We start from the raw sequence: 27,832 nt of genomic DNA, 5'->3' as shown, positions 1-27,832 counted from the left end.
TACTCCAAGGGAGTAAAGGTCGTTCTGTCGGAGAACGTGCCAAACCTCCTTAGACCCTCGACTCTCTGTACCCTCCTTCAAACTTGTTTTCAAAACTATACAAAACCCCAAACCAAAAAACACCCATCATCTTCATATTAGACTCAACAGTTTGCCTAATCCCGTTAAAGGATTAGCAACTACACGGCACTTTCCCTAAAAGACCCCAGGTTCAAAACGACGCAGCAGCTTAGAGCCTCTTCCGACGGCCTCATTTCTAGTTGGGCTAGGAATTTTACAGAAGGGACACTCTTCGATTCCAGATTTATATTCCCTCCAGGCATTGACTGCAATTTTACCTTTTTTTTTTTTTTTTTTTTTTTTTTTTTACTTTCAAAGAGGCTACAAAGCAACATAGCGTAGGAAAATCAGGAGGCAAACTCATTCTGGAAATGATGGGCAGTTTGTATTTTCACGAACCTCTTTCCCGGCAGAGCATCAACACCTCCTCCTTCCACCACCCCCACCCCATCTGGTCTCCTTCTCCCCGCCCCCAGTTGTTGTCGAAGTCTGGGGGCTGGGGCTGGACCCCCTGATTGCGTAAGAGCGAAAAACGAAGGCGCAATCTGGAGGCTGGACGATTCAGAGCGCACGGAGTTCGAGGGAAACTTTTATTTTGAAGAGGCCAAGGGGAGGGGGGGGGCTTCATTTCCTGACAGCTATTTACTTAGAGCAAATGATTAGTTTTAGAAGGATGGACTATAACATTGAATCAATTACAAAACGCGGTTTTTGAGCCCATTACAGTTGGAGCTAGAGGGAGAGAAACAGAGGAGGGGACTACAGGAGAGGACTGAAGGCTGTGGACACAGTTTTTGCTCCATATGTAGGATTATCATTGCGAATTGACATAGGAGGAGAAGGTAAGGGAGGAGAAAAAGGATTTTTGTTTCTAAGAAGCCCCTAAGCAGGCCCTTTGGGCTAGAAGTGAAGTAACTTCACTTAAACTTTAGGCGATGAGAAAAAAAATATTGGTGTCGAATTCCAGTTGTGTGTCCAGAGAGTAATTTATTTTGAATAAACTTCACTTGGAAGGAAGATAACCATAGAGTTCGAAAGTCTAAGGATTTTTAAAAACACATTTTCCAGAGCTATTTTTAAAAAGCAGTGTTTTTCTAACAACTCTATAGCATCCCAAAGAAATTGTTTAGGCTTACATTTTTGAGGTTTCTTTTGGGATTGGGGGTGGTATTCGTGTATACTGGGACGAGCACCAAGTAATGCTGGGAGTCGGAGCAGAGGTGTTTGTCCTCTTCTTGGCAGTGGGTCCTGGAAGGCGACAGGTTTTTAATGAGTATTTTCATTCCTGCCCGCGGTTTGGCGGGACCGCGCTGCAGCGGGTGGTGTGGAGCGCGGCTGGAGGACGGAGGGAGGTGGGGAGAGAAGAGAGCGGAGTGGGGCGCAGAAGGAGTTGCAGGGAGCGGAGGCGTGAAGGGCTTGGCTGGGGAGGGCCGGATCTTGGGTGCCGGATGGGTGCACATGGGGCTGACCCAGGGCGCGTAATTACTGGACGGCGCTGCGCCCGCTGCGAGCCGGGCCAGACTCAGCACAACCGTGGCGGCTGCGAGACAAGCAGAGGGGGCGCGGATATGGGCGAGGGTTTGGGGAGATCCCTAGTGGTTTGTGGGATCAGTGAAGTGTGAGGAAGAGCGGGCGCCAGCCCCGCAGTGCGCTCAGGGTGCGCGCCCCAGCGCGGGGGCGACGGCGGCGAGGGCGGGCAGGCAGGCAGGCGGTCTGGAGTAATGACAAACACATTTGGCCCCGAGTGAAGAAGTCGTCGTCGCCTCGCATTCCAGCAACTAGGATTTGAGGAATTCGAACAGTGCTCCAAGGGGATCTCATTGTGCGCGGTGGTCTCCACCCCCATTCATTTCTGCGCGCCCCCTTTCTCGGTGGAACCGTTTCTGCAAAGACCGGGACTCTGCTGCTGCCCAGTCCTGGCCGCGGGAAGGAAAGAAGGAAGGTCGCCAAAAAAAGTGCAAAACTTCTTGTGAGTGAAGTTAGGGACAACTCGAAACGGAGAAACTTGGCTTCCAGGTAAGACAGAAAGGTGGGAGGCGAGCCGCCCTCACTACCTCCCTCGGGGCAACCGAGCCCCGCACCCCTCCTCTCGTGCCCCTTTCAGACCGGAGATGCGTGGCACTCGCCGCCTGCAGTCGCCCTGCACTGCTTCACCCTCTCTAGTGTCCCTGTTCCACTCTCTGTTCCTTCCTCTCTGCTCGCTTCGGAGCCGTCTCCTAGCGCCCCGCCTTCCACCACCGTCTATCCCCATGGAAATCGGCTTTTATACGAGAGATTAACTTCTCCAGGCAGCGCCAGGGGAGCGGGCGGTGTCCACTTGGCTCGGAAACAACTGGGATCAGCGGTTCCGTTAGGAAAGGGTCTGGGCCAGCTCAGAGCGAGAGGGAGTGTGGCCCGACCGGAGTCTAGCTGCTTGAGTGGGCCAGGAACCCGGACCGCCTGGCCAGGTGTGCAGGAGCTGCCAGTGCCCTGGCCAAGCGTCTCGGCCGTGGAAGAAGCGCTGGGTTGTCTGTCCGCTGTCCGTCTCTCCCACAGTCAGAGCGCCCGTACCGCATTTTACTCCCCTAGCCCTGCTAGGAACCCAGGATGTGCAGAAAGAGTGCCTGGAAGAACTTGCCACTAACTCCGTCTCTAAGGATGAGACGCAGACCCGGGCTGGAGAGGGAGCATGAATGGCCCTTATCAGGTCCGAACTGCCCCGCGCCCAGCCCAGCTGCCTGGAAAAGCCCCGGGCTGCACAGTGTGGGAAATGGCTTTTTGGCTCCGCAACCGAATTGCTCAACGTTTTGGACAGACTCGCTTTGCCGCAGTCTCTCTCGACCAGAACTAGGCAGCTTTTTAGAGCGGGGAGAGACATCCAGGGCAAACGGGGCACGACAACGAGCCTCACAGTTCACGGGACTAACACCTCAGAGCCCAGGGAGGCCCAGGGCCGCCGGAGGGGAGCAAGAGGCGCCCCGGACGTGCGCACCCCATTCGCTGCTGCGCTGGCTCGGGTTTTAACATTCCCTCCCATCCCCAACCCCCACCTCCCTCTGACCCTCCTGGACCCTGATGCTGCTGTTTTGCATCTCTTCCCTCTTGGCTTCCTCCTTTCCACAATCCTCACGATGAAGTGGGCCCTTCCTCCACTCCCCGACAGGCTCAGGCCCGATCAGCCTCACAGACCCCCTGATGAGTCCCTGCTTCGGACTCTTGGACACTCTTGCTTTTGGTTTGACCCAAGTGTAGCTGGACTCCAGGACTGGAGTCCCAAGAGCAAGCAGGGTGGCGGGTTGGAGACAGAATACGAGGTGGGAGGAGGAACCGGGAAGGAGCCCTTAGCTGCCCCTCGGCCCTTCCACTAGCCCTTAAACCGAGAGGGACGCGAAGCGAAGCCCGACTCCCAGTCTCAGGTCCGCTTTCCTCCAGGGGCGAGGACTGGGAGGGGGGCGGGGGTTGGGGTAGGGGGGAGGGGCATCGGGCCAGGCTTTCCAGCTGCAAACGCGTCTGGCGCCGAGGCGGGCCCGTTTTGTGCCTCCTGGGGACCAGCCGTGGGCGGCGCGCAGCGTCGGGACGCGTCCTGGGGACGTGGTGGCCGGCGCCTTCCTGCAGACCCCAGTGGGTGGGACTCCCTCTGGCCCCTGGGGGGCTATGACAGGGTTATGTGTTGCTGGTGGAAAAGCGGCAATTCTGGGGGAAAAACCAAAAGCCGGTTCGATGACCGAAAGGTGCGGCTCTCAGCTTCCTTTGCATTTGGTCTTGTGGGGTCCTCGCGTATCATCAGCCGTCGGGGTGCAAGTAGGGGAGGTCCTGCGGTCTCGCCTCCCGCGCGGGATGCAGTCAGGGCAAATTGTTTTTTTCCCCACTGCTCTCTAGTCCGGGCTCGCTGGTGCTTGTCTTCTGCTGAAGTGGCTCGTTGGCATTTCTTTTTGTTTTAAACTAAGCAGTGAGCCAAGGATCCGTTGGAAAAGTAGACTGGAGTGGGTAGAGCACCTCGGAATTGGGGTGCTTCCTTTCCTGCCTACTGCAGTCTTCCCGGCGAAAGGGGAGTGAGGGGCGCAGGCGGCGCGCGTGTGCGCAAGGCAGCCTCGGCAAAGCGAGCGTCAGGCAAGTGGGCGCTGGGGAAGACTGGGTTCTTAAATGCGGAGGGGGCGCAGCCTTGGTTCGAGCGGCCTTCTCCGCGAGTAGCTGCCCGCGGAGCCCGTGGCGCTTTCGGGCCCATAGGAGGCGCTGGCGCGCGACTGTAACCCTAAACCCCCCAGTCCTTCTCCCTCCACCCCGTCCGGCCCCCTCTGAGGTCTCAGCCGAAAACAATGCAAACACTAAGCTTCGTGCCTGGGGCGCAGCGGCCACCGCAGTTCTGCGGCTAGGAGTGCACTAAAACCGGGAGCCGGCGGTCATTGCTCCCAGCCCCGGGGTGACCGAGCCGCCGAGGCCGTGGACCGGCGGGAGGTGGAGTGGCCCGCTCCGTGTTTGTTTGGGTGTGGTGGGTCCCGAGGCCGGACAGTGCCAACGCAGAACCTCCCCGGCGAAGGTGGGCGAGCCGCGGTCCCCGCTGCGCTGTCGGGGACCCGGAGCCTGAGCGGCCGGCGGGAGCTAGGAGCGAGCCGGGTAAGATTCGTGGGGCTGCCGCGCCCTCTAGCGGGCGTCCGGAGCACCGTCCCGCTCTCCGCCAGCCTCTGGCGGTCGGCGCCGCCGCGGGATCGAAGCGCAGCGCTGAGACCCAGGGGCCCCAGGAAGACCAACCTCGGTCAACTTGGCGCCTCCTGGAGGCCTCGGATACACGCCTGGCAGGCACTGCGTGTGCCGGGGAGGAGCTGGGAAGGCTAGAGGGTCGGAGGTTACCGGGTTTAGGGATGTGGGTGAGGGCGCCATAATAATTAAATGTGGGGGAAGCGGGGGGAAGCGGAGGAAGGCGGAGGACATAGGGTTCCGGGCGCGTTTAGGGGTGCGTGGTCACCGATTTTTGTTTTTCAAGCCCCTCGAAAGTTCTCCTGCCGAGCAGGCGGCCATTTGCTGTTTGTTTGTTTTACGACCCTGTGTTATTGTGCAACAGGAACAGTCCTTTCCAACTAGCCCTCATTTGCAGGGCTGCCCGGCCCCCGCGGGGGGTTTACGAGGGGGTGACAATGGCCTGCTAACAGATTGGGTAGCGCGGCCGGGCCACGGCGTCGCGGCTCCCACCTACCACGGCCCAGGTGGTCTCCCTCCCGCGAGTGGGCGGAAACTTCGAGGTGGGGAGAGCTTTCGCCAAACAAAACCCTGAACCACCCAACCTCCTCCCGAGTGGCTTTTCCTGCTGAACCTTATACGCGACCTGGGACTGGCAGCGCCATTTTCCTGGCTCCCGAGGCCCAGTCGCCCTGGCGGACCCGCTGGCAGGGATGATGGTGATGGTGATGATGATCATGATGTCTGTCTCCCAGCGAATTCTCCTGGGGCCCTATGGAGTGTTAGGCCTTTTTCGTCGGCAGTTTTCCTATTCCTGCATCTATTCTGCGGGCTTTGAACTGAGGTCACCATGAAACCCAAAAGTACAACGCAAGAAGGGAAGAGTTTGGAAGTAAGTATTTGGGACATTTTAGCACAGAACTTGCAGCGGCATCTGCGTCCGCACACACCCGGGACCGCCCATCCCTTGAACCAACACTGCCACCTGCTGGTCGCATTTGAGAACAGCAACAATTCTTTGCTGGAATGGGCTTCGCCGAGTTTCTAAGCAAGTCGTCGCTTCAGGAAGATGAATTTTTCTCTTGGTAGGATCAAGTGAAAGATGATGACTCATTTTCTTTTCCTATAAAGTTGCAAGAATCATTGAGCTGACAACATTTATTTTATGGACTTTTGGGTAGTCTTTCGCCTTAGTTGTTAATCCGTTGCATTTACGTAATGAGCAAAGCACTGACCTCCCATATCTGATTATCAGAGCCGACCTGGGAAGGAGATACGTGGGCATTTGCATTTCCTTTTACGAGCGAAGCCCTAGGGCTAGGGGCTTGGTGAGCTCAAGAGTACTGGAAGATGCTGTACCTAAGGCTGTCCCATTAGGAGTAATACCAGTTTGGTGACAGTTAAAAGGAAATGTCATTTTAATCTCCCATGGTTAAAATCTGTCCAGAGAGAGCAGAAAGGTTTATGAGCTCAGATTGTCCCATAAAATATTCCCATGTAAAAATACTTCAGCCCCCACCCATCACTGGAATGTCTAAGGGAACTCAAGGAGATAAAAACAAAACAGGCTCTGATGAGGTGCAGATCCCAGTAAAAACACCCTCGCTGAAGTCGCCACCAGGGTAGACCAGCGTTTGGATTGCCTGGGCTGAAGTTACAAGACCGAGTAGAACGTTTGTCACAGGGAAAAAACAGCATATATAATTTTCACAGTTAGAATTAACTTGGGAGAACTGAAATTAACTGAACCTTGGAAATCTGAATCTTGAAGTCGTCAGTGGCTTTTGGGACTGTGAGAGAGTCTTCTGTGGCCTCTAATCATGCCAGGGTGGGGTGAAATTCAATATTCGGTGGCTCTGCCGCGGGTTGCATTGTGCAGTTGGTGATCAGGAAGCCAGCTCTCTGGCTTTATGAGAAGAGTGCTTGCTTTCTCTCCTGGAAGCAGTGCCCTTGCATTGTTTGGCCTGTTTGCTCTCTGGCTTAGCACGTTGTCTTTGATTTTGGAGTCACAGTTAATGGCCCTTCACTTCTGTTTGCAGGGAAGAGATGGCAACTTGTTAAAGAGAAAGAATAGTGGCTGCAAACAGATTTGTTTCTCTGTTTACAACTACGTGACTGTAAATATTGGTTCAACTTAAAATGGTCTCGATAGCTACACCAGTCTCCACTGCATACAAGTTCAGATCCGATTCTTCAGTATGCAGGTGGTGCAGGGCTGGTCAGGTGGCCTCTGCTGGACTACCACAGTAGTTAGAATTTGAAGTAGCCACTCTGCTGTCCCTCTCATCTAAAACATCCTCAGAGTCTGGAAGAAAAAAAAAAAGAGTCAGTATGAAAAACAGTAGGGAACAGTTTCTGAAGCCCATTCAATTAAAAGCTAGAATTTTGTCTTTGTAGTAATAGTAATACAGTAAGGCCAGCCGGCAAAGTCAGGTGTTCTTAGTCCTGGTTTACAGAAGGAGAGACTGGGGTTCTGAGAGTTGGACTAGGTGTCAGATGTGAGATCAGAACCTAGTCCAATGCCATTTCCATCATGTCTTCTGAGAGAAGGCTTGAAGGACAAGAGAATGGGGGTGCGGGAGTGAACATGACAGAAATCTCTTTTCTCTGATGGTTTCTCTAACCTATGGCAATGAGTTGTGATTATAGAAGGTTGACGCTGAAGTCCAGTATATCCAACATATAGTTGGCATAAGAGCTATAATTACAGTTAAAAAAAAAAAGATTTGGATGAAATCCATTATTTCTCCTTGCAAAGTGATTTATTCTTGCCGGCTCATAATGTGCAGTGTTTTTCTGAATCTGTAACCTCAACTGTTTATATTTGCACATCTGACTTTTGGATAAGCTCTAAGACAGGGGTTACTGATTAAGGATGAGCGTTTACTCCAGGGTAGAAAAGCACTGGAAGCAGCAAGACAGACTCCCAGAGAGTCTCACTCCAGGACAGCAGGGAAGGCTCCATTCTGTCCTGTTGTTTCCTGTTACCTCCCTGTAGGGCTAACACTCTGCAGTTATTCACCAGTAAATTGTCTGAGTTACAGATGAGTAATGACACGAAACTTCACATATACGCCTGGATTTCTAGCCAGAGAACCACTCTTATCAGAGAAGGGAGTTTGAAATCTTAAGCAAACACATGTTGGTTCTCAGTATTTGCATCATTATCGCTTGCTCTGGGACCCTGTTTTCATTGCCCACTTTGTATGTCAGTAAGTAATCCTTCCTGGCAGCGGGTCTCCCCTATCTGGATGCACAGTAGGAAATCTGGTGGGGCCTGGCCAGGGCAAAACGCTTCTCAAAGCCTGCGCTGTAAAAGCAGGGAGCCCCTCTCTTAAGCTCGGGAATGCTTTAAAGATGCATCATTGGCAAGGCCTGCTAAAGAAATGCAGGATATAAACGTGATAAAACCCAAGACATCAAGCTGGCTCTCGAGGGCTCCTTTGAAGTTCGCTAAGTGGATTATCAGTGGGAGGCTGATATTTATATGCACAAATACACAGGCCGTTACTGCTAATTGTGGTAAATCAGGCTGGCTGGCCTGGCTCTGGGGCCCGCTGTGCCCATCACCACAGCAGTGAGGAAACCCTGTACCCCGGGTACGTGGCAGGATCCTCTGAAGCCATCAGCCAGCCAGCACTGTGCAGATGACATTTGGATTCACAGCACACAGTGCTTCTCTCATTGCAGTGAGCAGAGAAGGAAGGCAGGGCCCCAATTTGCATTAGGCAATAGGGGTTGGGGGGTAGGGGGGTAGGGGTTAGCACACAGGGCTGAAACACTGACCTTTCCTAGAGAGACCATATGGCGGATTGGAGAGAGCAAGGGCTTTGTATCACACACACTTGGTGTTAGAATCCTGACTTTATTACCAGCTGTGTGATTTCCGGTGTTTTGCTAAACTTCTCTGAGCCTCAGGCGGCACTTTTTAAAATCAACTATGTCACAGGGTTATTATTAACAAACATGGCACACACATGACAACTTTGGCTTAGGAAATACTGATTTCTCATTCCTGCCTTGGAGAAAACAGAATTATCATTTTTTTTCCTGTCCAACCCATTCCATCCCTGTTACCAGCATTCCATCTTTTACTCTGTTTTTCTTCCTCCTCCATTTTCCTGGTAGAATTTAATGAGGCTGATTAAATCTGATGTCTGCAAGTAGGCCACCTGGCCACCTCCAAGCAAAAATATATGCTCAGTCTCCACCAAAAACTACTAGGCTACTATTAATCTACTGGATCCTCTCCAACCAAAAAACCAAAACCAATCAAACAAACCAACAAACCAAAAAAAGGGGGGTGGGCAAACAAGGGCTAAACCCGGGCATACATTGAATTTCTTTTTTTGATTTTGTTTTTTACATAGTTTACTTAGGAAGCATGTACACACATCTTAGTTTCCAAAGTTAGTGATGGAACAGATTAAGTCCTACAAACTCATTCCGTAGCACGAGTTGGAGTTTTGAGCCACTCAGGAGCCTGGAACAGCCCAGGCCAAGAGGCTCAGTGGAGCCTCTTCAATTGAAACTTGCGTGTTCAGTGGCCCCTACACCTGCAAGCTCATTCTCGACTTGGGGAAGATCATTTTTTCAATGACTTCACATGGGAAGTGAAGGGGGAGATGATAAAATGTGTGGGGTGTGCATGCAAAGACAAGGAGAAAGAAAAGGGGCCTTTTCAGAGGGTGGACCAGAAGAGACTCTTCAGTGGTTTTACTGCAGGGCAGTAGGATCTCTCCTTCAATTTTTCCCTTCCTTAATTTCCATTATTCTTCCTTCCTCATGCACTGCTTTTCCCTGTTCGTGTCTTAGGGACATTCACTGTCCATCTCTCTGTTTCTCTTCCATCCCCCAGAATTTGTTGCAGGACATCAGAGCGGAGAATTTGGTTTCTGCAGGTACTGTGTGTTACCTGTGTGAAAACGAGTCACCCAGCGAATTTTATCCTCTGGTTTGCTGCCTCCCCAAAACACAGGAATTTAGTCACAATTTTCTCTCTCATTTCCTCTCCCTTCACTTCCTTTAGTGTTCCTCCTTCCACGCCTGTGCCCTGGGCTTTCTGTGCTTTGTCGAGCCAGACTGTGAGTGCAGCAGGTCCTAGGAGAACTTGTGCTGGGAGCCCAGGCCTGAGCCTGGTACAGGCCTGTGTATCACAAAGTGTATCCTCCCAGTGACACTGCCTAGTGTGACTTTCACAACCTCTAGACCAGAATGGCTCTTAAATATTAAGATATTTGTTGGCAGCCCGAGCATCTTTCCCAAAGGTGGTAGAGGATGTGACCTTCATGTACTTTCTGTAGTGAAACACGAAGCAAATGACAACCCATTTTGAGCGAAAGCAGCTTGAATTTGGAAGTTGAGTAAATACATAGGTTTATTTGTTTTTTGCATTTTTAATTTAAATGGTTTAAAAAGAACAGTTCTTCTGTGCTTTTGGACACACTCCAAGACAATAAAGTGAGACTTTGCGGAATTTGAAAGCTGCATGCAATCAAAAGGGTTTTGCCTTCAGACGGCTCCTGTCATGATCCTGGGGCTGCACCAGGCTATCCCATTCCTGCCTCTTAGGCATTTGACTGTTTTAACCAGGAATCTTTTTTTTTTTTTTTTCTTTAGTTGGAGTATAGTTGGTTTACAATGTTGTGTTAGTTTCTGTTAACCAGGAATCTTAAGCCAGGATGTGTGTGGGGGTTTTTTTTCAGTGGAGGTACTGGGGATTGAACTCAGGACCTTGTGCGTGCTAGGCATGCACTCTACCACTGAGCTGTACCCTCTTCGCCAAACCAGAATGTTTTTGACTAAAATAATTCTGTTAACATTTCTGCATAGTGCAAAGCTCAGAAAGAACTAGGCTCAGGGTTCGTTTCATTGGCTAATCCTGTTTCTGTTTGACTTTTGACTTTTTCAGTTTTCCAGAACTATGGGGACTTCCCATCAGACACTTCTGGTCTTAGGCTGTCTCCTCACAGGTATGGATCCCAGTCCTCTCTGAGTTCCTTGTCCTGGGGAAGGTCTTGATCTCTAGGTTCTGTATTTGGGCGGGAGTCGGGGCGGTGGGGAGGGGTAGCTTATCTGTACTCTGCAAACGGTCCAAAAGAGGGAAGAGACGTAGAAACTACAGGGTGTGATCTAGAAAGACCTTCAGTCCCCTTTGCTGTACTGCACTCATTCCAATTCAAAAAGAATGCTCTCCAGTGGCAATTTTCGTATATGTATAATCACGGCATTGAAATATTGTGAGGAATAATGGTCTAAATTTGCCCACCACCCTCTTCTGTTCCCTGGGACATGGATTTCCAGTAGCGATGGATCTGAGAAATTCAGGAATGTTCAAAGGAAACAAATGCTAGAAAGTTCTCATCCAGGGAATCATACCTGCCTTAAGTTATACCTGTCTTAAGTGGAAGATGCTTTAATTGCTGTAAAATCTCAGAGCCACTTTTTCTCTTGAATTGAATTGAATGATTATTTGACCCTTGGGGAATCTTAACTAACTCTTTTCCACCAGGAGATCGCCATTGGGGCCATTTGTTGAAATATTTATTGTACCTTCTTAGTTTTCATCCAGATATTTATGAATTACAGATGTTCACCATGACACCAATGTTTTTCTAGCTCAAGGAGTCAACTTAAGCCCATTAGCATCTTCAGGTCTTATCTAGATGGAGATGGTGGAGTCGAGCAAGATCACTGATATAATAATTCTGAACTCCACTCAGTACACTCCATCTACAGGACCAGATGCACTTACAACTTCTGTCTTAACAAGCTGCACAGATCATAGGACACACTGAAGTTGGGTGGGATTCCCACATCAGGCTCCGAGGGAGGTTAGAGAACATTTATTGTGAGTGAATTGAGTCACAGTATCTCTTCCATCAGTTTTATCTACCGGGGAAGCTGGACTGACATTTTAGGTTCCAAGATGAGCTTTGAGTTTTCACTCTTGGGCTCGACTCATTCTTTTTTGAATTGGAATCCACATCATCCAGCTCTGGTTTCTGGAAGTCATTAGAGGGGAGGCATGCCAGAGTGTTGTGAGAAATGGAAGAAGCGGAATTCTTGAGCACAAATCCGCCTTGTGCTTTGTTCAGCCAGTCTCCCGGCCCCTGTTCTCATCCTGTTTCTCTGCAGGGAACGTGGACAATAAAGAACCCATATGTGCTAGAGCCTGTGCTGTCTTGGGATATTTTAGGGTTACACGTAAGAGTGTAAAATATGGAATTGGAGTCAGATGTCCTCTATCCATTTGAGTGTTTGGAGGGGTGAATCCGGGGCAGGGGGCAGGAGTCGGGGTGGTCGGTGGGGCTGCTGAGGCTGTTGAAGCGTTTGCAGCACTCAGATGCAGTGGCTGTTATAATGGTGGGCCTTTCATGGGCATCCCGGCTAACGGATTTTTGCGTAGAAATGGTCATTGTTCATAGAAACTGCTCTGGGTGAGATCGTCCTTTTGGGCTGCATCCTATTCAGAGCATGTTTCCTTTTCCAGGGCCCAGCCTAATCCTCTGCCAGCTTTCATTACCCTCCATCCTTCCAAATGATAACGAAAAGGTTGTGCAGCTGAATTCATCCTTTTCTCTGAGATGCTTTGGGGAGAGTGAAGTGAGCTGGCAGTACCCCATGTCTGAAGAAGAGAACCCCAACGTGGAAATCAGAAACGAGGAGAACAACAGTGGCCTTTTTGTGAAGGTGCTGGAGGTGGTCAGTGCCTCGGCGGCCCACACGGGTTTGTACACCTGCTATTACAATCACACGCAGATGGAGGAGAGCGAGATTGAAGGCAGACGCATCTACATCTATGTGCCGGGTGAGCCGCCTGTGTCCCTGGGCCATGCTTGCTGTTGGCCCGTCCCACCAGTTAACTGTATGAAAATTTTTTAAAAGAATAAAAATAGTAAGTATTCATTGGAGGAAATTTGAAAACTGCAGGCAGACATACAAGCTAAAATCAAGATCACTCATAATGTCATAATCCCGAAATACTTATTGTTAACATTTTGGAACTGTATTAAGTTTTGAACATCATTTTTATTGTGGCATCTTTTATTGGCATGGTGCAAAAAAATCTGAAATATACTCATCTCTATTCAGTTCAATCAAATGCAACAAATATTAACTGTATTTACTGAGTGTTAGAAACTGTGCTGTCAGAGACACAAAAATTAATTCCGTAGGCTTTTTCTTGGAGTTGCTTATAGTTCATAAAATAGCTCCCAAATAACCACGCTGTTTTTCATATTCAATGAAACATATACAGGCATACTTTGGAGATAGCGTGCATTCGGTTCCAGACCACCGCAATAAAACAAATATCACGATAGAGCGAGTCCCACAACTTTTTTTAGTTTTCCAGTGCATATAAAAGTTATGTTTACATTATACCATAGCCTGTAACTGTGGAATAGCATTATGTCTACAAAAAGTGCATGCTTTAATTTAAAAATATTTTATTGCTAGAAATACTAACCATCATCTGAGCCTTCAGCAAGTTGTAGTCTTTTTGCAATAGTAGCATCAAAAATCACTGATCACAGATCACCGTAACAAATATAATAATAATGAAAAAGTTCAAAATATGACAAGAATTACCAAAATGTGACACAGAGACATCGAGTGAGCAAAAGCTGTTGGAAAAAATGGCACGGATAGATTTTCTTGGTGCAGTGTTGCCACAAACTTTCAGTTTGTAAGAAATGCAGTATCTGCGAAGGGCAATGAAGCAAAGTGTCAGTGGGGTGACACTTCTGGATATATGTGTGAAGGTAAAATTCATACCTGACATGATTAATGCCAAAGGGATAAACTTTTGGCATGTATGTATAAAGGTGAAATGGGGCCCTGATATATTTTTCTTTCTTTTTTAAACCTCAGACCCAGATGTAGCCTTCGTACCTCTAGGGATGACAGATTATTTGGTCATCGTGGAGGATGATGATTCCGCCATCATCCCTTGTCGCACGACTGATCCGGAGACTCCAGTGACATTGCTCAGCGGTGACAACGTGGTGCACGCCTCCTATGACAGCAGACAAGGCTTTAACGGAACCTTCACCGTTGGGCCCTATATCTGTGAGGCCACCGTCAGAGGGAAGAAGTTCCAGACCATCCCATTCAATGTTTATGCTTTAAAAGGTACTTGTACCCTCTTCTTCCCTCTTTAAATAAGGGTTACAGACAAAATAATTGGATGCATGTAGGATTGTAGGATTTAAAAAAAAAAATCCTAGTCCCCAGTGATGGAAACTCCAAATTCTGATATGGGGGCCTTGGGACCCCACCTTTACCACACAATGTTAGGCTGACCTCTGTGGCTGCAATATTACGAAGCTTAGCATTACCAAAGGAAAAAGCTTTCCTACCCCTGTGGGAGTTTGTGTTTCATCAGTTGACTTCAAAATGCTGTAAGGAATTCTTTTCTTGCCTAAGCCTCTTACTGTTTTGGTCACATTCCTGACTACAAAGGCCCTAACAACACACACACACCTGCGGGGATTGGACGTGTCGGTTAATTTTAGTAACTTAAGAAACATGATTTTGATTTTTTGGAAAAGCTTGTAGTTGTCGACTTCATCTCTTTGATGTGAGTGGTTAATGCGAACAGGAAAGTGTACACCATATTTGGGTCAACAGATTTATCAAACACTTATGTGTAGGTATGGCGTTAGCGAGAGTGCACTGCTTAACTCTTGTGAAGGGTTTATTTTAGGCCGGGCCCTGTGCTAGGTTCTCAAAGGGCTTAGAATAACTGGGGGGCAGTGTGGGAGAGAAGAGGAGAATAAATGATGGGGCAAGTCCCTAGAGGGGTGCAGGTCAGTAAAGACTGGCTGAGTAATGAGTAAATCCATCAATAAAGGTGATTGCAAAAGTCCAGTTGTAATTAACCCAAATGCTTGGGAATGAGATTGTGGTGTTCTGTCCAATTGGAATTTATTTTTACTACTGTTATTGTTTGTTTGTGTGTGTGCATATGTGTGTGTGTGTGTGTGCGCGTGCCATTTTTTATTATAGCTACCTGCCAAATTATGTATGTCAACACGAATCAAGGCTTCTGAGATTTTAATAATTTTGTCTTGGTCAAAATGGTTTGCAAATTATTTTTCAGGGTTTTCTTAAAAAACAAAAAACCCAAACTTCGTAAGATGCCAACTATACTATGAATATTTAGGCCTTTGTGTTTGTTCTTTTTTTAAATAGCAACATCAGAACTTGACCTGGAAATGGAAGCTCTGAAAACTGTGTATAAGTCAGGGGAATTGATTGTGGTCACCTGCGCCGTCTTTAACAACGAAGTAGTTGACCTTCAGTGGACTTACCCTGGACAAGTGGTAGGTGGCCTCATGGCTCCTGGTGGCATGGTGTGGGCACAGCAGGGCTCCCAAGACCCGTCATAGGTGGGGCACGACACTGACCTTTTTAGACCTCAACTTCCTGTTTCTACATTGAGCATGCGTGACGAGATGACTTTATGGCTCCTGGAGCAATGGGAGAGCCTGAGATGATGAGGGCTCAGCCAGGCCCTTCAGAATCCATGGAAATTTCCCACTGAGCCTCCCTTCTCATAAGTCAGAGAGAAACAGGAAGGTTCTATGGCTGCAAGATCACAGCCCTACAATTAGAAAGCAAAGAATGAATGGATTTTAAAATTTGCTAATTGCTGAGAGAGCTATGAATTCTCCTTTTCTTGGCTCCCATGCCTTTGGGTTTTGAGGCATTGGATAATGTTGATTGCCTGCTCTCTTCTGTTTCTGCTTTGTGGACACCCACAAGAATTCTGCCTCCTGCCTGCCTAGTCTTCCTTTGCATGATTTCCCTTCAGGGAACAGGCATAACTTGAATCATTCAACAAAGATTTAGTGATGTTTGCTAAATCCCAAGCGTGCTGTGAGAAGCTGGCCCATGCACAGGAAGAGGGCGAAGGCAGGAGTGGAGATGGACATGGGGATGGGGAGCCACTGTGCTCTCTGGTCACTGGGGGTTTGCAGATAGGGTCTCATTCATTCTGATGTATTGTGGTAGATATGTGTGAACCGTGTGTAAAAGGCTATGATGGTGCCACGCAGATACAATGGACAGTGTTTAACGTGGTGGCCTTATGGAGCACAAAGCCCAGATATGTATATACATGGTGATTTTTCTTTCCTTCACTCCTGGTTTGCAGCTTTCTGCTCCTTGCTCTTTTTTTGACATTTGATAATCTCTCCTTTTATCCATTCCCCGCCCCCCTTGCTTTTGCTGCCCTGTTCCTTTCTCTCCAGGGCGTGTGGTTGGAAGTTGGGCGTTTTCACATACGACCTTATAAACCTCATGTACTGAAGAGACATTCATAGACCAATATGCATACATCTTCCCTGAAATATGAAGCTATTTGATTTTTCTGTTCATGCTGGATTGTCTTTAATCCTTAAAACATAAGCATATCATTTATTGGAGATAGACATATCCCCACCAAAAACCAAAGTACATGTTGTTTGGCCCAGAATATATAATCAAAGTATTGGTTTATAAATCACATTTTTGGCTTGATGTTAAAAATATTGCAGGTTTATTGTTGTAACTTCATAAAATTTAGAGAAACAGGAAAAGCCACTATTTAGAACACCCTCATTATAATTTTAGGGAGAGAAATCTTTTAAATACTCTGTATACATAGATACATGTAATAATTAATAGGATTGTACTTTAAATAGTGCTTTGTTATATATTTTTCTTTTGGCAGTATAGCACAAACACATTATGTTATTAAATATCCTTTTAAAACAGGATTTTCAAAGGAATAAGCTTTAAAAAGATTTTTTTATTAGACTATTTTTTGGAGCGGTTCTAGGTTCATGGCAAAACTGAGTGGGAAGCACAAGGCTTTTCCGGTAACCCCTGGGCTCACCCCTCACCTATCACCAGCTTCCCCACAGGGCAGTACACTTGTTACAACCCACGAACCTGCACCGCTGCATCGCGATCCACCAGTCCGTAGCTTACGCGAGGGTTCACTCTGAGGAGCTAGCTTGTTAAAGTCGGCTTTCCTCCCCTCCTGCTGCAGAAGGGCAAAGGCGTCACGATGCTGGAGGAAACCAAGGTCCCGTACATCAAATTGGTGTACACTCTGAGGGTCCCCGAGGCCACGGTGAAAGACAGCGGAGATTACGAATGTGCTGCCCGCCAGGCCACCAAGGAGGTCAAAGAAATGAAGAAAGTCACCATTTCTGTCCATGGTACATTCTGCTTTCTAAAATGTCCATTGGCCGTGCTGCTCGGGGTCCGCTGTGTGGTCATCATTGTTTAATGGAAATTCTCCCCTGTACAGAGAAAGGGTTTATTGAAATCAAACCCAACTTCAGCCCATTGGAAGCTGTCAACCTGCATGAAGTCAAACATTTTGTGGTAGATGTGCAGGCCTACCCACCTCCCAAGATATCCTGGCTGAAGGACAACCTGACTCTGATTGAGAATCTCACGGAGATCACTACGGACGTAGAAAAGATTCAGGAAATAAGGTAAAGAAATACCCTCCGCAAGTATGCCTTTTTGTTTTACTGGGCATCCCTAGATAGACTGAGGATTGTGGGTGTCTTACAACCCAAACCAAGAAAATCTAGCGATCGGAAATAGGAGATACTGGGACTCAAGGACCTTTGACGATAACATTGCAATGTGTTCATAGTATGTTGGTAAGTATTTAACAACGAAATGAGAAGAAAGAAGAACTGAAAATCTCTGCTCCCAATGAAAGACAGGTCCCTGGATTCAGCAAGGGGTGGAGGAAAGAAAGTAAAATTGAACCCACTTGGACTGAATATATGTTCCCTGATATCCATCACCCATATTGCAAGTAGAGATGTATGGTGATTCCAGTTCCAGGGCAGTTATCACACAAAGCTACATGAAACAAAGCATCATTGGCTTAATTTGAAATGCTTTTGCCCCAGTGAGGCCTCCACAGGAAATAAGAGCAATGTCTGGCTAAATTTGGTTAGGAGGAAACAGACAATGGGTAGTCTAGATCCCTGCCCTCTGATGAGACCGTAGACCACTCTCATCTCTTCACTAGTGGTGGAGTTTTGTGTAAGTCACCCTTCAGCCTCAGTTTCCTCATCTGTAATGTAGGGTTAGTTACACCTTATGTCCTTCAAGGTGAGGAACTGGTTCAGATGCTATTTTGAGGTCTCTTGCAGTTTTAAGCTCTGATTGGAATCTAAGAGTAGAAGGTACCTCTTGAAGGGCCCGGCTAACCCAGCCCTGTGCCCTTGTCAGAAGCTATCCCAGGGAGACAAAAGTCACTCCTCTATTTCAAGCCTTCAGGGAAGAAGAGACAGAACCTCTCTCATTGGTTCACTTAACCTCAGGATTTGCTTTCTTCTTCATGAACTAAATTTCATGTGTAACTGAGAAGTGGCATCTGGGGAAATGGAGTGTGACAACCTCTGTGGAACAGGGATGGAAAAAGTGGGATACTGACTCAGGAAGGCTTTCTGATGGCATGAAATGGGGATGCACAGAGAGGTGGGCAATGCCGAACTTTCCAGGAGACTGTGAGGCCTGAGAGGACTAGGGGGAGCCTGTCTGCCAGCTGTCCTTGGTAGCAACGGCCAGACTGTGGCCGCTAACTGAGCGGTTCAGGAAAGCTGCCTGAGGTGCTTCGTGGGTTCCTCCAGCACATACTTTTCTGGTCCCCATGACAGCCCAGGGAACAAGGATGCACATGATGGAGGGTATCTGGCTTACCCAGAACTGGTGGATCCACCAGTTTTCTTGAGTGAATGAACACAGAAAATGAATGACAGAAATCTGGTCCTTGGCAGGAGGGGTGCTTAGGGGACCCTAAGGAAGTCCACTTGGGAAGTGTGTCCAGTGTGGTGCGGCAGAGGGAAAGCCAGCCCAGCACACTCTCATTGCAGGTTCCAGCACCTGGCATCTTGGGGTGGGAGACTACATTTGCAGGGTATTTCTGAGCCTCTGATGAAATGTTTTCATGTAGATTATTTCATTGAATGAATTCTCACAATGACACTGTGCCTTGCATAGTTATTCTATGCTGCACATAAGGAGACTGAGGCTTGGAGAATTTCAGTAATGCCCAGTGTCCTCCCTCCATGACCAGTGCTCTTCCTCTCCACCCCACCTGCTGTTCCAAATTTTTTGTTTGTTTGTTTTGGTTAATGGAGGTATGGGGAATTGAACCCAGGACCTTGTGCATGCTAAGCATGTGCTCTACCACTGAGCTATACCCCCACTCCCCACTGTGCTTTTTTGTCATCAAACGGGTAAATACTTTATTGATATGTGCGTGCGCGCGCGCGCGCGCACACACACACACACACACACACTCTCATTCATGGCCAAATGTCATTTATAATATGTGGAAGAGATCTTTTGGGGAAACTTCCCTTTAATAAAGTATGAAGGAATATTTTTCTCTATTTTTTTAAAGAGGTGAATCCTCTGCTTTAAAAACATCCAAGCATAAAGAAGGTGCATTGTAAGAAGCCTTACTCCACTCCTGTCCCCATGTGCCTGGTCCCACTGTTCCCCACCCACAGGGGAATACTTCTATTAGTTTTTTAACATTCTTATGAAACTTTCTAGAGTTTCTTTAAGCAGGAATTTTATATCCCAGCGACCTCTTCCTATCAATACAGAGACTGTGGCCTCATTCTTTCTTCCAAGGATGCTCTGTTGTTTAGCTGACCACTCAAATGATGGATAGAGGAAGCAAGTTTTTTTTTTAAGATAAAAATCAAGGGCTTAAAAAAAGTTGGTTGCATGTGTTTATTGCTGTTTAAAGGTCAGGCCTTAGCAGAGCTGACTGCTCTTCTAGTCACATAAGCCACTGTTCTTCTCAGACTGTCTGGTCTTCTGTTTAAGAATTAAGCATCTATGACTCAAGACATTCCATGTGCAGAAAATGTATCAAAAATCCCAGTAACGTGGTGATAAGAACAAGGACAAAAGACGTTTTTACTTTTTTATGAAAACAGAATTTAAATTGGAGACGGACATTGCGGTTGGAATTTAGTTGGCTACTCCTTGCTGAAACGAAGTCCTCTTCTTTTAAGGTATCGAAGCAAATTAAAGCTGATCCGGGCCAAGGAAGAAGACAGTGGCCATTATACCATCGTAGTTGAAAACGAGGATGACATGAAGAGCTACACGTTTGAACTCTTAACTCAAGGTCTGGAAGGGCCGTAGGAAGATGATGCCAGCTCGGCGAGGGGAGCCTGGCATCTTCTCCCAGGTCGTGGAGGGAAAAGCTGCCCTTTTAGGGGAGAAGTAGGGACCGTGGATGTCCCGTGTCAGGGACAGCTCCGAACTCCGAGGCTCCAGTAGCTTCTTTGTCACCACCTGCTTCTCAGTCTGATACCTCTAGTTCTGGGAAGAGTGAAATGATGCTTTTTGGTCTACATGACCTTAGACTGTTCTGGAGTGTTTTGGCCTTTTTGCTTAGCTTTCATTGTAGACCTCATACAGCGGCCCTTACCAGAAAGCAGTGCCCAACTCTATTTAGATTCCAGTGCTGAGCACACCTGTTCCCTGAGTACCTGCCTTGGGCCAGGTACTGTCTTAGGTGGGCTCTTCTGCCCCTTTGTCAATCTGTGATACAAGTACCAGCATATTTCTAACTTATTTGGTCACAGGTTAAAAACAAAATCTTTAAAACCTGGTAATATCCCACAGGTGCACTTTGGTAAACGCTGCTTTAGATTATACCGTTTAGATGAATCCATTAGATGAATCCAAACTATCATATAGTTTTAAGAGCCTCCTCGCCTTTCCACCCAAGTAACTACAGGGCTTTTTGCTTTCTTCACTCCAGATTTAAACACCGCAGGGCACAAATGCCAAAACACTCAAACTGTGACCATGCTTCTACCAAGTGGGTCTGTCCAAACGGGAGTGTTACTGTGCACACGACCGGTCCCAGCCCCCTCCCGGGTGGTTACTTGATTTGTCGGTTTGAGTGTCACATGGACAAGTTCTGAACTCGTTCCATTTTGTTGTGCCCACAAGTTCTGGGACAGGAACCATTCAATGCCGATTTCTTTTCACCTCTTGCAGTTCCGTCATCCATTCTGGACTTGGTCGACGACCACCATGGCTCTAACGGGGGACAGACAGTGAGATGTGCAGCTGAAGGGACCCCTCTTCCTGACATTGAGTGGATGATTTGCAAGGATATTAAGAAGTATGGAAACCAGATGTTCCTTTTTGTGGTCAGAATGTTTCTTCCTTGGCACAGAGGACTTCAAATGCATTTTATTTCTTTTGCTGCCCTCCTCCTTTTTTTTTTGCATTTATGATTCTTATTTGGCCTGAGTCTCATAAACTGCAAGATAGGGTTCTGAACATGGAACTTGTGCGTGTGTCTGTGCACATATGTGCACTCTGTGTTCATGAATAGCTGTAAGAAGGTGTATAGTTTTCATCAGATCATCAAGAAAGGGTGAATTTAAAAAACTGTGGGAAGAGGATTGTTACTACCCTGGCCCACATTTCCACCGCACATTTTGCACATGGTGAACTTTATTTGCTGGCTAGATTGGCGTTTGAATGAAATTGCTGCCCAGATGACTTCTCATTACCTGCTGCATGGTGAGGGTTACCTGACCGGCTCCTCCTTCACCTGCCTTCCTCCACCTTCCCCCAGGGGCACATGAGCTGCGTGTTCATACCTCCAACCCTGGCATGGCGACTGCGGTGCTCCGAAGCCTCGACTGCTTCTCCTGGGGGCCAAGCCTCCTAGACCTACTCCCTCTTAGGCCTAAGGCACCGACCAGACTTGGATCTTGGCTGAAGCTGGACTCTGTTTCTCTTAACTTAGCCAGGGCATTGCTCCAACCCTAGTGACACCTGAAGGGGTCTTCACAGTGTGGGTGGAGAGAAGGGTGGGCACCAGGCCTTTTGGAAGGTGTGGGAAGTTGGGATAGTTAAACGTTCTTGAAGACTAGCTTGTTTATGGGCTCAGGGCTTGTGATGGGTGGTTGTATTTGATTGAACTTGTTTATCTCCACCTTGCCTTCATAAACAGCTAACTTTTAATTATCCATGTGGAGGTTATGCTCTCTTGGAGAACAGGTTTTAATGTTAATCTGCACATAAAATAAGAAAATCAGGCTGTAGCCCCTCCACCCCAATGCAGACAAGGTCATGACCACTTGCCATCTTAGTTGATTCTAAGCTCCACTCACCCCTGTGACTCCCTGTAATTGGCTCTATATCCATGTTCTTTTTCTCTCTCCAGATGTAATAATGAAACTTCATGGACGATTTTGGCCAACAATATCTCCAACATCATCACGGAGGTCCACCCCCGAGACAGGAGCACGGTGGAGGGCCAGGTGACATTTGCCAAAGTGGAGGAGACCATTGCAGTTCGATGCCTGGCAAAGAACCTCCTTGGGGCTGAGAGCCGAGAACTGAAGCTGGTGGCGCCCAGTGAGTGCTCATGAGTCAGGACAACACTAAGTCACCAGCCACGCCCTTCCTTCTTCTGGTGGGACTTTGAATCCCAGAGGGTCCGGTGGGAATGAAGGTCCCTTGGCAGAAATTCAGCTCTGGATGCTCTTAAAGGGCCTTCTCTGGGCATCCGTGTGGGAGCCTTTTCTTTCAGATTCAGATCCCAAACCATATCCTGTAGTGGCTCCTCAGCATTTTGCTTGTCTAATTACCCAGTCTCTTTGATCTGAGTGTGGGGACAGAGGACAGGGAAGGAGCATCTTCTCCCTTGTTGCTCCTTATAACAGTTAAGACAGATTGAATTCTTTAAAAAAAAAAAAATCAGTGAAGCCAAAAGCAGTATGAATAAACTGCCACCTTTCAAAGTAAACTGAACTTAAGTTCCTGAACTAATGGTAGCTCTCAGTCTCATTTACCAATCTTTGTATTCCAATTCACATTCTGTCCACAAGGTTAATGCTGGAGCAACTTTGGAAAAAGTACCGTGTTCCCAATTGAATGTTGTCCCTTTCCCTTCTAAGGGAGGAGTTGGCGTAGTTTCATGCATGTAGGTAATTGAGAGCTGGTCTCGTCCATCCCTAAAATAAGCCAGGCAGCTCTCATACTTCCCTACCAGCAGTGAGAGATTTCTGGCCCAGAAACAGCCACCCGGCCTTCCTGCCCTCCTGCGTGTTCGTACAAATTCTCCACCATGCCTCTCTCTCTGTCTCGTCCTCCAGCTCTGCGATCTGAACTCACAGTGGCAGCTGCAGTCCTGGTGCTGCTGGTGATCGTGATCATCTCCCTCATTGTCCTGGTTGTCATTTGGAAACAGGTAGATATTTTCTTAGAGAGTAAAAATCTCTGAAACCAATAACAAGAAGAAAAGCATCCTAGTTCAGTGCTCGGCACAGAGGAGGAGCCCAGTAATTACATGATGAGTGCATGTTGTTGAATCCACCATGTCCAGTCACTTTGGTGCTGTGGTACATTTGGATGTGGGTAATTTACCAGTTACCTGTCCTGGTCATTTATAGAAACCAAGGTATGAAATTCGTTGGAGGGTCATTGAATCAATCAGCCCCGATGGACATGAATATATTTATGTGGACCCAATGCAGCTGCCTTATGACTCGAGATGGGAGTTTCCAAGAGATGGACTAGTGCTTGGTAAGCTCTTACCAGGGAGATCTCCCAAGACTCCCTCTGACACAGCTTTACTCTTTACAGGCCTGCGGTGGAATAAAGGATCTGAACTTGTGCTTAGTAAGAGCTTGGCATTAGAAATCGGCTTTCAGAAACATTTCTGTCTTGAAAATGAGTTAATTGAATCACTGTAATGATTTTTTTAAAAACCTCATCCATAACAAATTATAGTTAAACAGCATTTTACAAAAAGAGAAGAGAATATGAGGAAGCGTGCCAAAGATACCCATCAAAGTGGCTTTGCTTTGGAAATGGTACCAACTGAATATGAGATGAATTTCAGTGACTGAAATGGAACAGATGAGATGAATGAGAATAATTGCAAAATATATTTTGATCCAGTACATCCTGAGGATGTATTAGATACTACTTTAAAATACAGAGTATAAAAAATAAGTACATCTTAAAGCAAAATATGAAAAAATAGTCATGCCAACTTATCACAAACTTTTCAAGTATTTCAATCTTGGGTTTAGACCAAGTGCATGAAGCTTTAGTCCAAGGGATTTTTTTTTTTTCAATCTCATTCTGAATGAATGAAAACAGGACAAAGACAAGTGAAAGTTAGATCTAGAAGTTGTGTCATCATGAATATTCTAATAGTGTGTACTTTGGAGGATGTCAAAGGCATTTTTAAATTATCCACTTGTCTCATTCCAAAATACAGCAAAGGTGGGTCTTCTTAGAGAGCTACTTAATCTGAGATCGAACAAGACACCCTGGCTGCTCCCATTCAAATACTTACACCTGAGAACTAAGCTTTATTATATTTTCTTTCTTGTTTTACAAAAAGGGATGAGGAGCTTAGGGAATAAAATACAGAGAAAAAGGGCAACCAACATCCCGAATGTGCCAAGAGGCATTTCCGCATCGCTCTGCTCCTGTGTATTGTCGAGTTGCTGGGGAGGCAGTACCCTTTCAGGAATGATTTCCAGCCATGCAGATACGCAGTCACAGGCATTGTTGGCTGTCAGTGTCCTTTATGAGTGGAATCGCTCCCTGGCTTGGCTCTATGTGATGAGACTGACCACTCTGGGAAACGTCCCTTTAGGCTGTGAGCTGTTTAAGAGTGGCGATGACAGCTTCTGTTTCATTTTGTAGCTCCCAACATTGTGGCAAAGTGTGTTCCTTGGGTGTGTTTTAGCCTTTGCTCCTCCTGGTCTTCCTAACAAACGGGAAGCAAGGGCGCCAGCCCGAAGTTTATTTCATCACTGCTTGGAATCAGTGATGTCTTGAATATTGAAGAAGTTCCAGTGGATAAGGGCTTATTGATGCAAAAGATGCCCCTGTTTGCGTGCAGAAAACAGAAGGGTAGGAGGTTTGGGCGAGAGCCACAGAAGGCAAGTGCTTTCTGAGCGCCCACGATCTGGCCCAGCTCTCTAGCTGGGAGACAGAGTGCTCACGCCAGGGAGGGCTGCACCCTCCTCTCTCCCGTCTGTGTTTTCCTTTCCTTTGCAAATGTTATTTGACAAAAGCAATTATACTAATTTCCTTCCCTGTGGGCTCAATTCTGGTTTTGACATGATGACTTGGAGGGATCATTATGCTTCCTCCATACGGGAAAAACACCACCCAGCTGTGCACCCACGAGCGCTGGCCATGGTAAAGAAAGCTGATGAGATGCCTGACTTCTGTGCCTGTTGATGGTTCTGGTCGCCCACAGGTCGTATCCTGGGGTCTGGTGCATTTGGGAAAGTGGTTGAAGGAACTGCCTATGGATTAAGCCGGTCCCAACCTGTCATGAAAGTAGCTGTGAAGATGCTAAAACGTAAGTGCCCCTTTCTGGGGACTTTTTGAATATGGGGAGATTAAGTAAATGGCTCAAAATCACACAGCCAGTAAATGCCAAATGTAGGACTAGATCTTGGTTCTTTTCACTCTAGGTTTTATGTGTATTTAGATTCTTTTGTCAGTTAGGTTTATTTAGATTGTTCTTGTTGCCTGTATGTTGGAAAATCAAGAGTTATTTTTAGTGACTTCTTTTTATGTTAAAGCCTGGGGATGAGCTATTATGAGTCACTGATCTGTTTCTCTTTTAGACCCTTGGTAAATAAAATGATATCTAGTCATAGGATTAGCCATGTTTTGGGCTTTTTCTGGGTAGTAGATAGCTTGGTTGAACTGATATGTGATTTATTTCTTCAACAGCCACAGCCAGATCCAGTGAGAAACAAGCTCTCATGTCTGAACTGAAGATAATGACCCACCTGGGGCCACATTTAAACATTGTGAACTTGCTGGGAGCCTGTACCAAGTCAGGTAGGCTTGCTCACCTGAGACTGAGGATTTTCATAGAGCGCTGTGCTTGTGAAAACTGTCCAGGCTTTTTCACCCCCCACCCTGTACCTCCAGACATGGCAGTGAATACAAGTTCCTTGGATGGAGTCCTTGCCTGGATTCCATTACTTGAGGGAAGCTCACTGTTTGAGCAATTTCTCTTGCCCAGGCAAACACAGCGACTCATGGCTTTTCTGTTCTTTGTTTTCATACTGATCTCTGGCTGGTTTTGGTCCCTCCAGGTCCCATTTACATCATCACTGAGTATTGCTTCTACGGGGATTTGGTCAACTATTTGCATAAGAATAGGGACAGCTTCCTGAGCCGCCACCCAGAGAAGCCAAAGAAAGAGCTGGACATTTTTGGATTGAACCCTGGGGATGAAAGCACACGGAGGTAGGTGTGCAGAGAGGTGCTGCTGTGAATGACGATCTTACGAGCCTCACCAGCGAGAGAACCCATGTCCTGATAGAGGCCATGTCTGAGATTCAGAGCCTGGTGGTAGCAGGACTTAGAGTCCCCGTCCCTGCTCCGTCATCCCATAACGTGATGCTGATAGATACCTGGTGTCTGCAGGTGTTTTGGACCAGGTTATCATGTTGGGGATAGGTTTGCTGATAGGTTAGAATGAGAGTGAGAGTTGGAATCATTCTGGGAGCCATATTGCTGTTTATGTGTGGTCTACTCACGACCTCCACATGCGTCTCCGCCAGGGATGTCTCAGTGCTAGTGTCCTGTGGGAATCTGAGGATTTCCAAGCTTAAGACGCAGGTCCTTGCTGAACCTGGGCCTGTAAGTCAAGCCAGTGAAGTGATGATCCCCACTGTGGAAACCTATACGTGTCTGCAAAGATCTCTGTAGATAGGAATTTCTGTCAGATCAGACAGTACGTGAGTTCACTTCATATTAAATTATTCAACGGGCACCAAATTGCTGCTAAACTTATTGAGTAGCAGGAGTTGTCTGCCCAAGCCAGTTGGTCACATGGTGCAGGTCCGTGGCCTGTAAACCGGAAAGCAGAGCACAGACACAGCTGAGCTGAGCTGAGCTGCTCTGCGTGTTCGTGTGGTCGTCGCCGAGCGCTCGTCCCCCCGCTAGACCCCACGGGAGGGCGCGGCTGGCTGTGCTTTTGCTCCCCCGCCGCCCCTGCGCCCACCGCTGCCTTGCACAGCTGATCACCATCTACCAAATGTGGGATGATCGCTCCAGAGGGGCACCCTGGATAAGGTTTCTTTTTGTGTTTTTACAGTTACGTTATTTTATCTTTTGAAAACAATGGGGACTACATGGACATGAAGCAAGCTGATACTACACAGTACGTCCCCATGCTGGAGAGGAAAGAGGTGTCTAAATACTCAGACATCCAGAGATCACTGTATGATCGCCCAGCCTCGTACAAGAAGAAGTCGATGCTAGGTAAAGTATCTTTGTTCCTGTTTTGGGTGTTGCGATTGTCCAGTGATTTAAAATGATGCTTAAAATACTCCAAAGATAGTGAGCAGGCAGGGTAAGTAGGACTGCCAGGCCACAGGGTCCCTAACCGCAGATCTACAAGGCCGGGCCCGGGACATGTTTTTAAAGGTCTGCAGCCTGTGAATTGAAAAAGAAGAAAAAGAATAAAGACAGACCTAATGTAACAAATTTTTCAGACTCTAAGTGAAATTATTTTATTTTATTAGTTTAATTTTATTGTATATTTTTACTTTTTTCTTAGTTTTTTTTGAGATATAGTTGACATATGGGACTGTGTAAGTTTAAGGTGTACAGCGTAGTGATTTGACTTACATACATCATGAAATGATGACCACAGTAGATTTAGTGAGCATCCATCATCTCATATAGATACAAAGTAAAAGAAAAAAAATTATTTTCCTTGTGATGAGAACTCAGTATTTACTCTCTTACCTTTCATATAAAACATACAGCAGTGTTAATTATATTAATCCTGTTGTATATTACATCCCTGTAATGTGTCTTTAAATGTAATTGTTTAAAGAATTATTTGTTTGAATATAATGATATTCTTTTTTTGGGTGTTAACATGTTTTTTTATTTTTCCTTTAATTGAAACTATGGTGATGACTGATGTTTTTTCTCAGTGCCCTTACTTGGCAAAATTAAAAGCTGACAATCTTACATTGGATCCTAATGTTATTTTTTTAATTTAATTATATAAATCCCTAATATCTGTGAGTTCTATAGCCTT

The 27,832-nt window shown here is 46.9% G+C and overlaps 1 protein-coding gene across 4 annotated transcripts in view; it reads left to right on the top strand.

The window, feature by feature from the left end:
• Positions 1-718: 718 nt before the first annotated feature.
• PDGFRA (platelet derived growth factor receptor alpha) overlaps positions 719-27,832 on the top strand; it is a 43,457-nt gene continuing 16,343 nt past the window's right edge. Inside the window, exons 1-16 of one of the 4 annotated variants that reach the window (XM_010966092.3) lie at positions 719-902; positions 10,625-10,685; positions 12,206-12,523; positions 13,588-13,848; positions 14,911-15,041; positions 16,754-16,925; positions 17,018-17,207; positions 19,767-19,882; positions 20,767-20,893; positions 21,950-22,143; positions 22,884-22,978; positions 23,181-23,313; positions 25,013-25,117; positions 25,498-25,608; positions 25,869-26,022; positions 26,876-27,042. In XM_010966092.3, coding sequence (XP_010964394.1) covers positions 10,637-10,685; positions 12,206-12,523; positions 13,588-13,848; positions 14,911-15,041; positions 16,754-16,925; positions 17,018-17,207; positions 19,767-19,882; positions 20,767-20,893; positions 21,950-22,143; positions 22,884-22,978; positions 23,181-23,313; positions 25,013-25,117; positions 25,498-25,608; positions 25,869-26,022; positions 26,876-27,042 — 2,323 coding nt within the window. In that variant the 5' untranslated portion in view covers positions 719-902; positions 10,625-10,636. Of the gene's footprint in view, positions 903-1,518; positions 2,077-3,693; positions 3,771-4,130; positions 4,654-10,624; positions 10,686-12,205; positions 12,524-13,587; positions 13,849-14,910; positions 15,042-16,753; positions 16,926-17,017; positions 17,208-19,766; positions 19,883-20,766; positions 20,894-21,949; positions 22,144-22,883; positions 22,979-23,180; positions 23,314-25,012; positions 25,118-25,497; positions 25,609-25,868; positions 26,023-26,875; positions 27,043-27,832 lie in introns of those variants that run through there. The other 3 variants (XM_010966093.3, XM_045524924.2, XM_074347780.1) reach the window with 3 other exon arrangements.

This window comes from Camelus bactrianus, chromosome 2 (genome assembly GCF_048773025.1).
Source record: "Camelus bactrianus isolate YW-2024 breed Bactrian camel chromosome 2, ASM4877302v1, whole genome shotgun sequence".
Lineage (NCBI taxonomy): Eukaryota > Metazoa > Chordata > Mammalia > Artiodactyla > Camelidae > Camelus > Camelus bactrianus.
Note: the sequence above shows the minus strand (reverse complement) of the source record. Positions and strands in the feature narration are given on the sequence as shown.